The 15,344-nt window shown below is 46.5% G+C and overlaps 1 protein-coding gene across 1 annotated transcript in view; it reads right to left on the reverse strand.

The window, feature by feature from the left end:
• The window catches only part of DLGAP3 (DLG associated protein 3), an 84,886-nt gene that overhangs the window by 13,942 nt on the left and 55,600 nt on the right, over positions 1-15,344 (reverse strand). Inside the window, 6 exon segments of the mRNA XM_043996127.1 lie at positions 1,404-1,894; positions 4,777-4,862; positions 8,104-8,435; positions 9,177-9,402; positions 11,227-11,299; positions 11,443-11,648. Coding sequence (XP_043852062.1) covers positions 1,404-1,894; positions 4,777-4,862; positions 8,104-8,435; positions 9,177-9,402; positions 11,227-11,299; positions 11,443-11,648 — 1,414 coding nt within the window.

Genomic DNA, 15,344 nt, shown 5'->3' on the forward strand with positions numbered 1-15,344 from the left:
ATTGGACTATTTCAGAGGTAATTATTTTCACAATAAGGGTGGGGGGAAGTCAGGTAATAACTCTGTGGCAGAAGAGTCTGGTTCCAGGGGTTCCCATAAGTCTCTTGTCCTTCATATGGTATATGTACCTAAGGATGCCGTGTGTGTCAGACTGTGCTGTGAATTGCCATGGGTTTTTTTTTTTTTGGACACGGAGAACATGAAAAGGTTTGGCAATGATGACTATATCACAAAGACAATGAGAGCTGCAAGAGGTATGACACCTTCTAAGTCCTTCCTCCATTCTCTTCAGTAGAACTATCTCTGAGATGGTGGGACTGGAACAACCAGAAATCACAGCATCCCATCTCCTCAAACCGGGTAAGGCTTAGATTACCGGAGGGTAAACTCCTTAAGGGCAGTGGTGTGATTTGCTTCCTCATTATCACCATCTTCCGTGCCAAGCACTGATCCTATACCTAATAAAGATTTGTTGAATTCAGTGGAATTTGTCAAATTGAAAGAATTTGTGAGGAGAAGGCACAGCCCCTCTGGGTCAAGTCCTAGATATGATTTTCTCAAAGCTGAAGCCCTCGGCTGGGCTGTAACCCTGGAAAATTCTTTATAGCGCACCTCAGACCAAAGGCTCTCAAAAGGTGTGACTTTTGGGGGCAGCTAGGTGGTGTAGTGGATAAAGCAGTGGCCCTGGATTCAGGAGGACCTGAGTTCAAATTCGGCCTCAGACACTTGCCACTAACTAGCTGTGTGACCCTGGGTAAGTCACTTAACCCGCATTGCCCCACTGAAAGAAAGAGAGAAAGAAGGAAGGAAGGAAGGAAGGAAGGAAGGAAGGAAGGAAGGAAGGAAGGAAGGAAGGAAGGAAGGAAGGAAGGAAGGAAGGAAGGAAGGAAGGAAGAAAGAAAGAAAGAAAGAAAGAAAGAAAGAAAGAAAGAAAGAAAGAAAGAAAGAAAGAAAGAAAGAAAGAAAGAAAGAAAGAAAGAAAGAAAGAAAGAAAGAAAGGAGAAAAATTCTCTGGTCAGAGATAGAGTGATACCTCCCCCAGTCAATGGAACCATAGTTAATCCATGTATCCATATGTCTTCATTCAAAGGACAACTGAGAGTTGGCTATAATATCATTAAAGTAATGCTAACATTCATAGCTTTATAAATATTATCTCATTTAATCCTCACAACAACCCTGAGGGATAGGTATTATTATTATTCCTATTTTACAGATGAGGAAACTGAGGCAGAGAAAGGTTAAATGACTTGTCCAAGGACATACAGTAAGTGTCTGAGTTTGGATTTGCACTCAAGTCTTCCTGACTTCAAGTCTAGTGCTCTATCCACTGTGTCACCTAATGAGATGCAAATGAGACCCCCATCACCAACCCATGGCAGGAATCCCCTCAGCCCACTTACTCTCCTCAGGCAGGTCATAGTCCTCTGCCTCCCGCTCCATCTGCTGGCACCAGTGCTCCATCTTCTCCACCTCTGCCTGCAACATCTTGATGAACCACTCCCCATCCCTGGGGCAGGGGGAGGCACGGCCAGAGTCAGGGAGGCTGCGGGAGCCACGCTCCATCCACGAGTCTCGACGACCATGGGTAGGGGCCGGAGTCGGGGCAGGGGCTGGGCCAGAACCGGGAGGCCCATCTGGAGCAGGTGGCTCATAGGACAGCGGGTAGCCCTCACGGTAAGCCCACTGGCCCTGCGTGTGGACAGTGCGGAAGACAGAGTAGGCAGGACCTCGAGGCCCCGGCTGGGGTTCAGAAGCATGCCGCTGGAAGGAGCGGCCGAACTGCAGAGCCTTGTCCTCTGTGGCCACGGTAGCCAGGCCAGCAAGGCCTTCCAGCTCCAAGTCTGCCTGGACTCCAGCAGTCACACTATTGGAACGCTTGAATCGGGCTCGCCTGGCCAGGGAGATGCGTATCAGTCATTGCTCAGCTGAGCTCTGCTCCCCCAAGGGCCCTGCAAATCTGCCCTTCTCTCTCCCTGGCCACCTAGTCTAAGTGCCCCAGGCCCTGCCCCTTCTTCCTTCCCACAGCGGCCTCTCAGTCTGATCCTCCTCATTTCCCACTCAGGTTCTTCCCATTTCATGCCCCTGTTTACCTAGGGATGCTCTCTTCCCATATTCTCCCTGTATCTCTACTCCACCTCATCTCCTCTCCTTTCTCTTCCCCCTCCAGCCACCTCCCTCTTCGGGCCTTGTTCTTTGCCCTTCTATAGCCAAAGCCCACTCCCACAAGTCCTAGAGACCCTTCTCCCTCTTCCCAGGACTCTCTCCAGCCAAAAGGAACAAGGAGATTGGAAGGAAATGTGCACCTCCAATGGAAAGAAAGCCAGATGGACTCTGCCTGACAAAGGTCTAGCTCATCCTGGTATTTAAAAAATCAGGCTACCAAAGCCCAGAGAGTTTCAGTGACGCCCGAAGTCACAAAAGCTGTAAATAGCAGAGGTGGAATTCAAACCCAGGTCTCCTGACTCCCAGTCAGGGACTCTTCCCACTACAACTCATGAATCTGAACTTCCCAACTTGAGTTCTCTTCTTATAAAACAATGGAAAGGTCCCTAGATCGGGAGGCCAGATATCTGGGTTCTAGTCTAGGCTCTACTAGCAACTCACCACAGGCACGCGTGAGTCACTGAAACTCTGGGCCTCAACTCTCTCATCTGCAAAACTGGAGGTGAGGGGGAAAGCGCAGGTGGATATTCCTTAAGGCCTCTTCCAACGGTGATATTCTGTGGTTTCCATTTCCCCTACAACGCCCAGCACTGGGTTGGGTGCACGGTAATTGTTTATCATATTGAATTCAATTACTGGAAGAACTGAAAAAGGACTTGGGAAGAACTTTTCCTAACAAACAACTCTCCCCTCCCCTCCCCTCCCCGTGGTAGGAGGGGGGGACCTCAAAGAACCTAAATTTGAATTCCATTTATGCCACTTGCTAACAGTGTTGTGACCTTGGGCAAATCACAACTTGTCTGGGCCTCAGTTTCCTCCTCTGTAAAATGAAAGCATTGAGTCAAGCCATCTCTAAGGGGCTTTCCAGTTATAGATCCTAGGATCTTATGAGGTGGGGACAAAGCCAAGGACCCAGGCTAGCGAGAAACGGGGGACAGGCAGCAACATAAGGGGGTGTCTGACTCCTTGGCCTCAACCCGACTGCCTTTTAGAAGAAAATGGTTTGGGAGCCAAACTCTGGGGCTCCCTTCTGCTCCCCACCCAGTTGTTCCCTCCCTCTCTCCTTCCCTCCCTTCCTCCCTTGCAGCTGCCTAGGAGCCTGTCACCATGGCGACCAGCCCTGGATGGAGGCCACAGAACCTAAGGAGAGATGTGCTGCTGGCATTCGGTCTCCAATCTCTGCCTCATGGTATCCCAACTCTCCCCCACACCCCAAAGCCAAGAAGATCCCTGGATCCGGAAATGGAAATGGAGTTGGGCGTGGGGGAGGGAAGACGGGGGTTGAGAGTGCAGAAGGAAGGGTCAGGTCTAGGACCATGGGAAGACACACAAGTAAGCCCATGAGTGGGACAGTAGCCAAGCCTGTGGCACTGTTGTGCTCCTGGTCACCTGCGCATCGTCACCGACCCCTCCCTTTCCCTCACCCTATGTGCCCAATCTGTTGCCAAGATTCTCCTTCTAAAAACACTCTCCCGTTCATGTCATCCACCCCCACCTCTCCACTCACACAGCTACCATTCCAGTATAGGGCTTCATCACTTCTGGCATGGACTAAGGTAACAGCCAGGTCCTAATTGGTCTCCCTGATTCAGTCTCTCCCCCTCCATTGCATCCTTCATGCAGTTGCCCAAATAATCTTGCTAAGGTACAAGTCCGACTATGTCCCTCCTCCACTCAAAGTAGCTTCTCATTCCCGACCTACAGGATAGAATTCAAATTTCTTAGCCTGGCATTCAAGGCCCTACGGGTACAAATTGTCCCCATCTTTACAGTTCTACCTTCTTCAACACTCGAATCCCAATCCAGGTTAAGTAGTCCCCACACTATTCTCTTAACATGCCATTGACCTTCTGTAGCAATGTGGTATAGTAAAAAGAGCCCTGGACTGAGAGTCAGTAGACCTCGTTTGAAATCCCAGCTGCTTAATAGATGGGTGGTATTAGACAAATGACGTCCTTATCCCACCTCTAGGAATCTCAATTTCCTCATCTGCAAAATGGGGATAACATCTGAATTCGTGCTGTTCCACCTACTCCCTATACACATCCACATCCTTCAAAGCCCAATTCAAATGTCACCTTCTCCTGGAAACCTCCTTTGACTACTCTCACCCACAGTCACCTTTCCCTTCTCAGGAACTTCATGGTTTCTGCTTATTTCCTGCCAGTAGATTGTGAGCTCTGGATGGTTACCATATCTGAATATTCTTTGTCTCTGGCCACATGACTGGGCACACAGGAGACATTAAAAAAAAAATGTGTTGATTGGAACTGCAAATAATGTTTTGTGGTGTCGTTGATGGTTATTCACTTTAGAATAAATAAAAATAAAATCTGTTGATTTATTAAATGACATGCCCACTGATGTCCTTGGCCATCATTGACTCCACACTGCCATACAGGGCCTAACCTCTTTTATAACAAGAGAGGAAGAAAAGTGAAGCTGACTCATATGTTACTGAGAAACTGGTCTTTCTCCATGCTTAGGAGTCAACTGTCTTTGCCCCAACCTGACACCTCTCACACCTTCCCTCCAAGGTAGCTGAGAAGACCTCCCAGGGTTAGAAGATGAAGAATGAGGAAGTGGAAGGAGATTCCCACATTAACTTACCTCTTATCCTCCTCTACCTGTACCCCAATGGAGTGGAATTCCCTCCGACTTCTTGTCTCTGTGTCAGAGTCTGAGATGGTCTCTACCTGAGAGGGAGAGTAGACATGGAGTAACAACTCTGCCCTGTATCCAACAGGTCCTTTCTTTGGGGGAGTAAGTAATTAAAGTTCCCTGGGGAAGAGTCAACTAGTTAGGGGCTGGTGCCCCAGAATCTCTCTGGCTAAACAGAATATCAAATGAAGATAAGACGTATGTGACAAATCTCTCATGATAGCCTTGTGGATGAGATGGAGGTATATAAGCTAAAGGAGCATATAGTGTGGCAGATTTGGAATGGATGGAATGACTGAATCCACTCAATGGTTGACCTGGAGGGAAGTTTCTAGTAGAGTGTCCTAGGTCTCTGCTCTTGGCCCCATTCTGTTTATTTTTTATAAATTAACTTTGCTAAAGGCACACATGATATACTTATTACATTTGAAGATGGAAGACATGAAACTGGGAGGGGCTGGGTTAGGACCCCCAAAATCTAAGGGCAAATGATGGTGGTAGTGGTGGTGGTGGTGGTGGTGATGATGACAACTGTAAAGTTTCACACAGGTTCAAAATATCAACTTCACAGGTATAACATGGGAAAGGTATGAGAAAATAGCAATTCATCTGAAAAAGATTTAAGGATTTAGTGGAATGTAAGCCAAAAAAATGAATCAATAGCAAGACATGTCAGCCAAAAAAGCGAAGAGAGTGTTAAAAGAGGCATGATGTAGAAAGCAAGGAGGTGATAATCCTGCTATATTTTGCCTTAGTCAAGCCATACCTAGAATACTGTGTGGAATTCTGAGCACTATATTTTGTGTGATGAAGGTTTATATCCAAGAATGTGCTGGAAACAAGCTCTAAACAGGTTGGGAGAGCCAATTGTTAAATTCCCAGTGTGAGCATTTATGTCTCAGAAATCGACAATTGCTACAAATCAAGATTTGATTTATTGCTTCATTATCTAGACTTAAGAAAGTATTAGTAATGAAGATTAAACTTAAATGTGTGGGTGCAGACATTTTTCCAAGAGAGCCTGGTTGTTAAACATTTACCAGCACACTCCTATGCTGCTCTATAAATATTGCTTGAGCCCAACAGGAGGGCAGCAGAAGGCCCAGGGAATGAAGTCATCACCAGATAGAAGGCCTGGTAACTGTAGGCTGAGAATAACAGTAACTGGTATTTATATACTGCATTAAGATTTGCACAGGGCATGATATCCATTATCTCATTTAAACCTTGCAACATCCCTGGATACACCTATGCTCCGGTTGATTGGCTATCAACCACAAATAGCCAACTATCTTCAATTATCTGAAAGGCTATAACAAGGAAAAAGGAACCAAACCAGAAGTAATAGCTGGAGTTGCCAAGAGGCAGATTTTTGAGCTGATGTACAGAAAAACTTCCAGGGGAAGCTAGGTGGCACAGTGGATAGAGCACTGGCCCTGGTGTCAGGAGGACCTGAGGTCAAATCCAACCTCAGACACTTGACACTTACTAGCTGTGTGACCTTAGGCAAGTCACTTAACCCTCATTGCCCAACCAAAAAGTAAAAACTTCCTAACAATTAGAGTTATCCCAATATTAAATATGTTGTTGCTATCATTCAGTCATTTCAGTCGTGTTTGACTCTTCATAACCTCACTTGAGGTTTTCTTGGCAAAGATACTGGAGTGGTTTGCCATTTCCTTTTACATATGAGGAAAGTGAGGCAAACAAAGTGAAGTGACTGGGGGCAGCTAGGTGGCACAGTGGATAAAGCACCGGCCCTGGATTCAGGAGTACCTGAGTTCAAATCCGGCCTCAGACACTTGATACTTACTAGCTGTGTGACCCTGGGCAAGTCACTTAACCCCCATTGCCCCGCAAAAAAAAAAAAAAAAAAAAAAACAAAGTAAAGTGATTTGCTCAGGGTCACACAGCTAGTAAGTGTCTGAGGCCAGATTTGAACTCAGGAAGATAAGTCTTCCTGACTCCAGGCCAAGTGCTAGCCACTGTGCCCCTTGTTGCCAGTAAGATACCTTCCACTCCCCATCATGGCTCATCTTCAATCAGAAGAAAAAAACCCACTCACCAGCTATGGTCACAGGGGCCTGGTCAGGAAAAGATTAGACTACATGCCCTCCAAGGGCCTTTCCAGCTCTCATATCCTATAAGTCATGAGGACCAAAAATCTAGAATCCAGGGAGAGGGAAGAAGGCCAAGGTTCTAGCTTTGGAAGCTATCTCAAGCTGAACAATACAAGAAAGGTACTTTCAGGTTGGGATAGGATCAGTTTGCTCCCAAGGCAAGATGGTAGAGTCATGGGTCAGTCAGGCTGAGATCATAGCCACTCCCATTTCTATAGCATTTTAAATTTAGGTCATAAAATAACCCCATTTAACATATGAGAAAACTGAGTCTCACAGAGGTGAAGTGACTTGTCCAAGGTCATACATCTAGAACATTATAGAGCCAGAATTTGAATATGTTATCTGACAACAAATCTAATAATACTCTTTCCACTAAACCAGGTGAAATGTAAGCTGGGTAAGAGGGATATTTAGTTTAGAAGTTGTGTTGGACATTAACGGTCCATAGGGATATCTCAATATGCAATTCCTAGACTATGAATTCAATTCGATTCGGCAAGAATTTATTAAGGGCCTACTACGTATGAGGCACTGAGCTAGGAGATGAGGTTACAAAACTGAAAAACAGCTCTCACATTCTGCTGGGAGTTAGAATATGTAAATAGATAAGAAAATACCCAAAAAAATGACACTATTTTTGAAGGCTATGAAAAATTGCTTCAGTCTGAGAATTATGTAACTAAGAGACGATCTTTAAAGTTGCTACATTTAAGGACTTATTAAAACAAGACACAAAGTGTTGGTGGCAGAATTCTTAGAACAAAATTAAGAAAATGCAAGACAAATTGTTGAGAAGGAAATTTCTAACTAGGGGGCTCAGGAAAGGCTTCCCATGGGTGTAATAGCTAAGCTGAGCCTTGAAAGAAGCAAAGGATTCTGAGAAGCACAGATAAAGAGGGAGTGAATTCCAGATATGAGGAACCAACTGACTGCCAACACACAGGCCCAGAGATAGACTGAATGTCAACTTCAAGGAAGAGAAAGGTGGCTCAATTGGCTAAAACACAGAGTGCGTGAAGAAAACTAGTGTCAAGTCAGGAAAGGTAGGCCAAAGCCAGGCTGGAGAGGGCTTTAAATACCATAGAACTCTTTGTATACTATCCTGAAAGACAGAGAACCCAAAATAAAATGAGCTCAGTCGGTACTCCCATACCTGTACCCCAATGGAAGGTCTCCACTTGCGCTGCCTGGCCAAGCTACGAAGCTCTTCCCTCCCAGGGATGGTCTTGATGATGAGGGTGGGGGGTTTGGGACTAGCCCGAGCCGGGACTGGTGCCAGCTCAAGGGTCCGGGTCCCTGCGGGGGGGCCGTCCAAGCCATCGGCCGAGCTGCAGCGCCGGGTGGGCTCGGGAGCCCAGGCGGGGCCCTCGGGGGGTGGGTAGCTCTCGTGGGCAGAATCAGTACTGCTCTGGGCTGTGATGGAAATGCGCGGTGGGGTCTGTCGTCCTGCAGGGACGGGTGGTGGGGCTTTTCTGAAGTTAAAGGCTGTGGCAAGAAAATGAGATTATGGACACACTGTTACCTGCCCAAGGAGGCACACGTGACCACATGGAAGAACACTCATATAACCCATGGATAGAAGAGCCAGCAACATGCAGGCCCCAGGTGGCTTAGTAAAAGATGTGGTTTCCAATTATGAAGAGCCACTCTGCTGTGACGCATCTTCCCACCCATACCCTCATCCGATCTTCACAACAGCCTGGTTGGAGATGGGGAGAAGGGGTGGGAAGGTCAACAAGACAGGCATGTTATCTCCAGGTGACAGATGGGAGAACCAGGTCTCAGGGAAGGGAAGTACATTGCCCAGAGTCACATAGCTACTAAGTAAAAGACATGGGACTGGATCCCAGTTCTAACCCCAGCAGGTAGGGGTGGCAGGTGTTATATTCCAAGAGAAGTCCAAGGTTGAACTTCTATTGGCCTCCATAGGCAGACAACAAGACCCAGCCCTGCAGATGAGTAACAAGCTATCCTTCTTAAATAAGTTGTCCAAGACACAGAAACATGCACATGCATAGCATTCTCCCGTTCTGTCCCCTTGTCATCCCTGGGAGGCAAGGGGGAGATTGCTGATAGTCTCCATTTTGCACATGGAGAAACCAAGGCTCAGGGAGAAGTTGCTTCCCATCACCACACAGCAGATGAGGGATAGAACTAAGTCTACATTTCAGGTTTCCTGGTTTTCAGCCCAAGGTTCCTTAATCATCCCCAGCTCATAGTACTCACAGGTGCTGGTCTTCAGGACACTGCTTGGCCCTGCTCCCATGGGGGCAGTGAGGAGGGGCAGGCAGTCGTCATCCTGTGAGCAGCCGGCCTGGATGGCCCGGAGGTAGCTGTGGCTCCTCATACGGAAGCAGCCGGGTAGGTCCAGGGCATCCACTGCCTGGGACTCAGGCTCCCCAAACACTGACCCACACACGGCCTCAAACTGCTGGCTCAGCTCCTCGCTGAGCTGGTGGAGGTAAAGGAAAAGGGGGGGGGTCAGGGAGGCAGCAGCCTGAGTAGGGCAGCCCATACCCCGACGCTCCTACAGACTGCAGTTGGACGTTGTTAACATATTCATGTTCACGGTCTGCATAAATTATAGATCAATCTGTACTCTTCTCCCCCATTTAGGTTACGCGAAATTGTTGGGGTTTTTTCCATGAAGAGGAGAGCAAGATTTTGCCTATCCCCGTACCCAGGGCAGGCCCATCTGCAACGAAGTCCCCGACCCCTCAGCATTCCCCTTGAGAGTGCCTGACCTCAATCAGGCAATCAGTACCATCATGCCTCCCTTTACACACACCTCCCAGGGCATCCCAATGTCCCATCTAAACTCCTGCCCTGTCAGAGCCCTGTTCTTAGTTTGCTGACCAGCAGAACACAAATTCACACTGAATCTTGAATGACTGATACCCTTTCCTTGACATAACATCCCTTCCGGGGGACCTTGAGTTTTAAAAGGCACTCCTTATTCTTAAACCCAAAGACATGAATCTCTAATAGTGAAAAAATCAAGCCTAATTTGGCAGGGAGAAATAATAGGGGCAGGTCTTAGCACTCCCTTCAAAATGATAATTCTGGCATGATTTGGTGGAGGTCTATATCCTAGAATGGGGTTTCATTACCCCTTAACCAAACACAACAGCCTTCTAATGAGTCCCCTCATCTCTACTGACCTTCCCTTGCCACCCGTCTTTAATGCTGACACCAAAACAGTCTTTTTTATGCAATGATCTGATTGAAAAATATTTGCCTTTTGGTAAAGTAAACTATTTACTGACATTCAAGGCCCTCCAAAATCTGGCCCCACCCTTTCTTTAGAGGCTTCCCCCTCCACATACCATGTTCAATTCCTGCTAATCCTTGAAAATCCAACTCAAATGCCATTTCCTCCATGAAGCCTTCCTGATTTCCTCTCAATGAGGACCTTCCCGCCCATCCCCCATAGATCTTACATGACATTTGGTCTGTACCTCCCTAATTATAGAGCAACGTTATGTCTTGGAGTGATGCCTGTATGTCTTATCCTCCCACCAGACTTTAAGTTGCCTGAGTGCAGGATCCATGTCCTATTTAAACCACTATATCTCCCCCAGCCGCCCAGCACTTTGACCTGCAAACAACAGATGCTTCATAAACGCTTGCTGTTTTCCACATCTAATCCTGTAATATTTTGGGAGGGAGAGGGAGGAAGGAGCAGAGGAACCAAGGTGAGTGGATGCCAGGAACAAAGGGGTAGCAGGTGGAACTGGACAAATGTGGCTGAATCCTGGCCTGGGGAGCTCAGCCTCAGATGGTGATGGGCCCAAAGCTTCTTGGGAACAAAAAAGAGGCATTTGTCATTTGGCCTGGGCACAGCTCCCAGATAGGAGATAACAGGTGTCGTTTGAACACAGGGGCCGGTCTGGCAGTCAGATGGGAGTGGGTCCCAACATTCAGTGACACTCGCTCAGTGGCAAGATTTGAAGAGGACACCTTTCAATCAGGTTCTTGAGACCCTTCTAGCAAAGGAAGTCTATCTCTTAAGTATTCCATAGCCCTCTGTAGAAGGTGTAACTTGCCCTTCCCTTAATGACCAGGGAACAATCTTAAATTTTTGTTTCTAGAAGGGAAGAATCCAAAAAGACCTGGAAAGGGGTTGGAGGAGGGTGTGAAACTGGAGGGACCCCAGCGGGAGCTCAAAGGCCTAGTTTACCCAGTTCTAACCTGACTCCTGCTGCCCACCAAGATGGAAGTGGCTTCTTCCTCCCTCTCTTAAGGCATCTATTAGGGGAGAGTCTCAATAACTTACCTGTCCTGTGGTAAGGGAGCGGCCATAGCCAGGGGCCCCAGTCCGGGGGTGAATCCGGGGTGGCACACAGCAGCTGGAATGGGTATAGACACAAGAGTCACAATGGGGTTTGATGGCAGGTCCCCAAAAAAGACCCCCACAGTAAAGAACCCAGAGAGAGCCCACAGAGGGGTTTGGGTTGCCTCCTTGCCAAACCCCTGTTGGCCACCTCCTTACTTGATCCGAGCCTGATCCACACTGGATGAACGGCGGTAGGCATAGCGGCGGGCAGCTCCCTTTGGAGACATCTTAGGGCTGCCATCTGAGTCGCCGCTGTCCTCATCCCCCATGGCCTTGATGTAGCTACCACTTCGCATCCTTCGACATGGGATCTCCCCATCCTTGCCCCCAGTTGGGTAACCCCCCCATTCATCATGGGGCACCTGTAAAGATCAAGGGAATAGGGCGCAGCTCCTTTAGAACAAAAGAACCTTCTCCTCCCTGCCCCTCCTCAGAGTTCATTTATTCTGCCCAATCAGAAAATAGGGGTCAAGGATCAAGTTCCTAACCTTGGATTCATTCTTCTTCCCTCCTTCTCCATCATCTCCATAATACTCATATGACAAATTATGTTAATGCTTCCTTTTAATCTTCCTAAGGCATAAGTCTGACCATGTCACTCCTATGCTCAAAAACCTTCTCTGGCTTCCTATTGCCTCTAAGATAAAAATTTGTTGTTGTTCAGTCATTTCTGACTCTTCATGACCCCATTTGGGGTTTTCTTTTTTTTTTTTTAAGTGAGGCAATTGGGGTTAAGTGACTTGCCCAGGGTCACACAGCTAGTAAGTGTTAAGTGTCTGAGGCCGGATTTGAACTCAGGTACTCCTGAATCCAGGGCCGGTTCTCTATCCACTGTGCCACCTAGCTGCCCCATGGGGTTTTCTTGACAAAGATACTGGAGTGTTTTGCCATTTCCTTCTCCAGCTCATTTTACAGATGAAGAAACTGAGACAAACAAGGTTAAGTGACTTGCCCAAGATCACACAGTTGGCAATGTCTAAGGTCAAATTTGAACCCAGAAAGATGAGTCTTCCTGATGCCAGGTACAGTGCTCTATCTACTTTGCCACCTCGCTGCCCCTCTAAGATAAGATACAAACTCCTTATCCTGGCATTCTAGGCCCTCCTGAATAAGATTCCAACTTTATTTTACCCTGTGCTCTGTGTTCCAGACAAACTGGATGACTCACCAACCTCTGGACACATCTGGTGTTTTTCTGCCTTTAACACTGCTCATTATGTGTCTTCCTCTATCCATTCACTCTCTTGAATTTCCGACATAGCTCTCTATGATTATCCATAGCCTACCCATCCTTCAAGTCTCAACTCAAGCCTTTCCTAATCACATTAGCCTTCTGCTATGTCTCTGTCTACAGACTCCTATTGTCCATATTGTCTGTGTCTCATAGTTGGGGACTTCACTTTTATCAGTCTCTGTTTATCTCTTTCTGGTCCACTGGTGTGACTCTTGTCACCCCATGTGGCTTTGAACTCCCTAAAGGCAGGATATGGATTTTATACTTCCCATAGCATAGCCCAAAACAGGACTGAGGACATTATAGGCCTTAGTAAAGGTTTCTTAAAAGGATGGATGGGCTGATAGTTGGATGATTGAATGGATGAATGGATGAATGAATGGGAGGATAGAGGGAGTAAAGGAGGGAGGGACAGAGGGAATATATCAACAGCAGTGAAGTCTCCATAGCTGATGACTGCTGTTCAGTTTTGGTCCAGAGAAGTCCCAAGGATTCCAAAGTGAAAACAGTCAGCTGTAAACAATCAGCCATAGGACCCAGCTGTAAGCCATGGTTTTAGTTAGTCGTCATCCACATCCAACAATAGTAAACCTGACACTATAATCCAGCACCAGGAACTTCGATAGTGCTGCTAAATGGACTGGCTGCTCCCCTGGCCCTGCTGGGAGAGTTCATGCAAAGTCGTGGATAGATCAAAGAGATTTATATAGGACCCATACCACAAAACATTCCAGCTCTGCAGTATTTTATGGTTGGCCCCGTTCCCCCCCCCCTTTTTTTAAAATAAATCCATGTTTCTTTTTAGGTCAGTGACTCAGACCTTTTTAGTCAAAGGAAGACAGAACTTGATTTCCCTAACCCTGGAAGAATGGCAAAAACTCTGTTGAGAGACCCATTAGTTTATGTATGTCTATGGATAGCAGGAGGGAATTGGGCTTGGACTGGGCCAATTAAAGGCAGCATGATGTAGTTGATAAGTGCTGAATTTGCAATCAGAAAAGCCGGTTCAAATCCCCATATGACCATAGGTAAGTGTCTAAGCTTGTTTGGCTATCTACAAAATGGGGATAATGTAACCTGTATTACCTACCTCACAAGGTTGTGTAAGGCTCAAATAATCTGTTCTGCAAACGTTAAAGCCCTATTTAATGTCAGTAATTATTTGTATTATGTTTGCAAGGGTCCTAGTTCTGATGAGAACCAGCCCCAGACTGGCCTTTTTGGACTTACATGTTCCTTGGTTCTAAGGCCTCAGCTATTTCTAATTGTGAATGAGAGCTATGAAGGAAGAGGAAGCCACTTCACAGAATGAAAAAATGAAGATCTGAAAAGAGTTAAGTTGGAGGTGCCCCTGGGGACCCTCTCTTACTCTCCAGGCCTTGTAAAGGGCTGACTGATACAAAAGAAGGGAGGACGAGCAATTGGGAAAAGGGGTACAATGAGACCCTTAATTATCCCAGGAGGCTGGAGCGAAAAATCACTGGCAGAAAGAAGGGATGATAATTTTTGTAGAATTGGAGTTCTCCCAGAAGTATCCAGGGCAAAAGAAGGAGAGTCTTAGGTTCCTTTGAGCCCCACCTCCACCTAGGACTGAATGGTTTCCTGCATCCTCTAAGAGGGAGTTTGCCCAAGAAAGTCACTAAGGAAATTGAGCACGTAAGCAGTGGGACTCAGCCCAGAGAGGGTGTCTCCGGCTCCCCTACTGCTCCCCACCAACTCACACCCATCTGGACTATGGCTTAATATACAGGAATGATGGGCTCTTGGCCACAGATGGAGTACAGCTAATGAGGGTTTGGAGGGATATATTTGCCTGGAGATTTGCTGATCTAGTCAAGAAAGCTTTAAACTGAAAATTGAGGAGGAGGAAGAAAAAGAAACTGCCCACATTCAACTGCTAAGCCAGACACTATAGAGAATGTAGGTATAATGCAAGAAGAGTGGTAGTAGAGGTTCTCTTTAATTCCCAGGAGACCGAGGGCATAAATGATTCTTATGGCCTCACTCAGTCATACACCAATAACTGGTGAATTAGAGATCTTCATAAAAAAAGGAAAATATGACCTAACATGTATCACTGAGATTTGACCAAATGTAACTAATGACTAGAATGTGGCAATAGAAGAGTAAATCTTGTTTAAAAAAAAAAAGAGGGGGCATCTAGGTGGCACAATAGATAAAGCACTGGCCCTGGATTCAGGAGGACCTGAGTTCAAATTCGACCTCAGATGCTTGACACTTACTAGCTGTGTGACCCTGGACAAGTCAGTTAACCCTCATTGCCCCACAAAAAAACAAACAAACAAAAAAGAAAGAAAGAAAGAAAATGGAAGAATTAATGATAAAACTGTGATATTTCAAAAAAAAAATTACTCCTATGTGAGAATCTACAAAACAAAATCAAGAAACAGTGAAGAGCATTCAGGTAAGACCCAAAAGAGGGAATACAGAAGCAGTATTGTGGGAGGAGTATGTCATAGTTCACTCAACCAGATGGAGGAAATGGATGATGTACAAATATATGGCAGACACATAAAGGTAGGCTATAATGCTGATGGGAAAGTACAACTGGAAATCTACTGGAGGGCTCCACCATTATTAAAAGCAGAGCAGCCATTGCTCTCTGTGGCCACTCTTTACTGTGTCTAGAAGGTAAAAGACACAGTTCACTCAGAGCAGGGACACCATGAACTGAACTGGTGAGAGAAGGACTTCATTCCCCAGCTCTCCCTCTTTTATGCCAGTTGGAAAAATGAGCCTGGTAATATCTGTTTCTGTTCTATGTCATTCATTATTCCTGGTTTTGGGTGCCAGAGGTAATCTC

This window comes from Dromiciops gliroides, chromosome 3 (assembly GCF_019393635.1).
Source record: "Dromiciops gliroides isolate mDroGli1 chromosome 3, mDroGli1.pri, whole genome shotgun sequence".
Classification (NCBI taxonomy): Eukaryota; Metazoa; Chordata; class Mammalia; order Microbiotheria; family Microbiotheriidae; genus Dromiciops; species Dromiciops gliroides.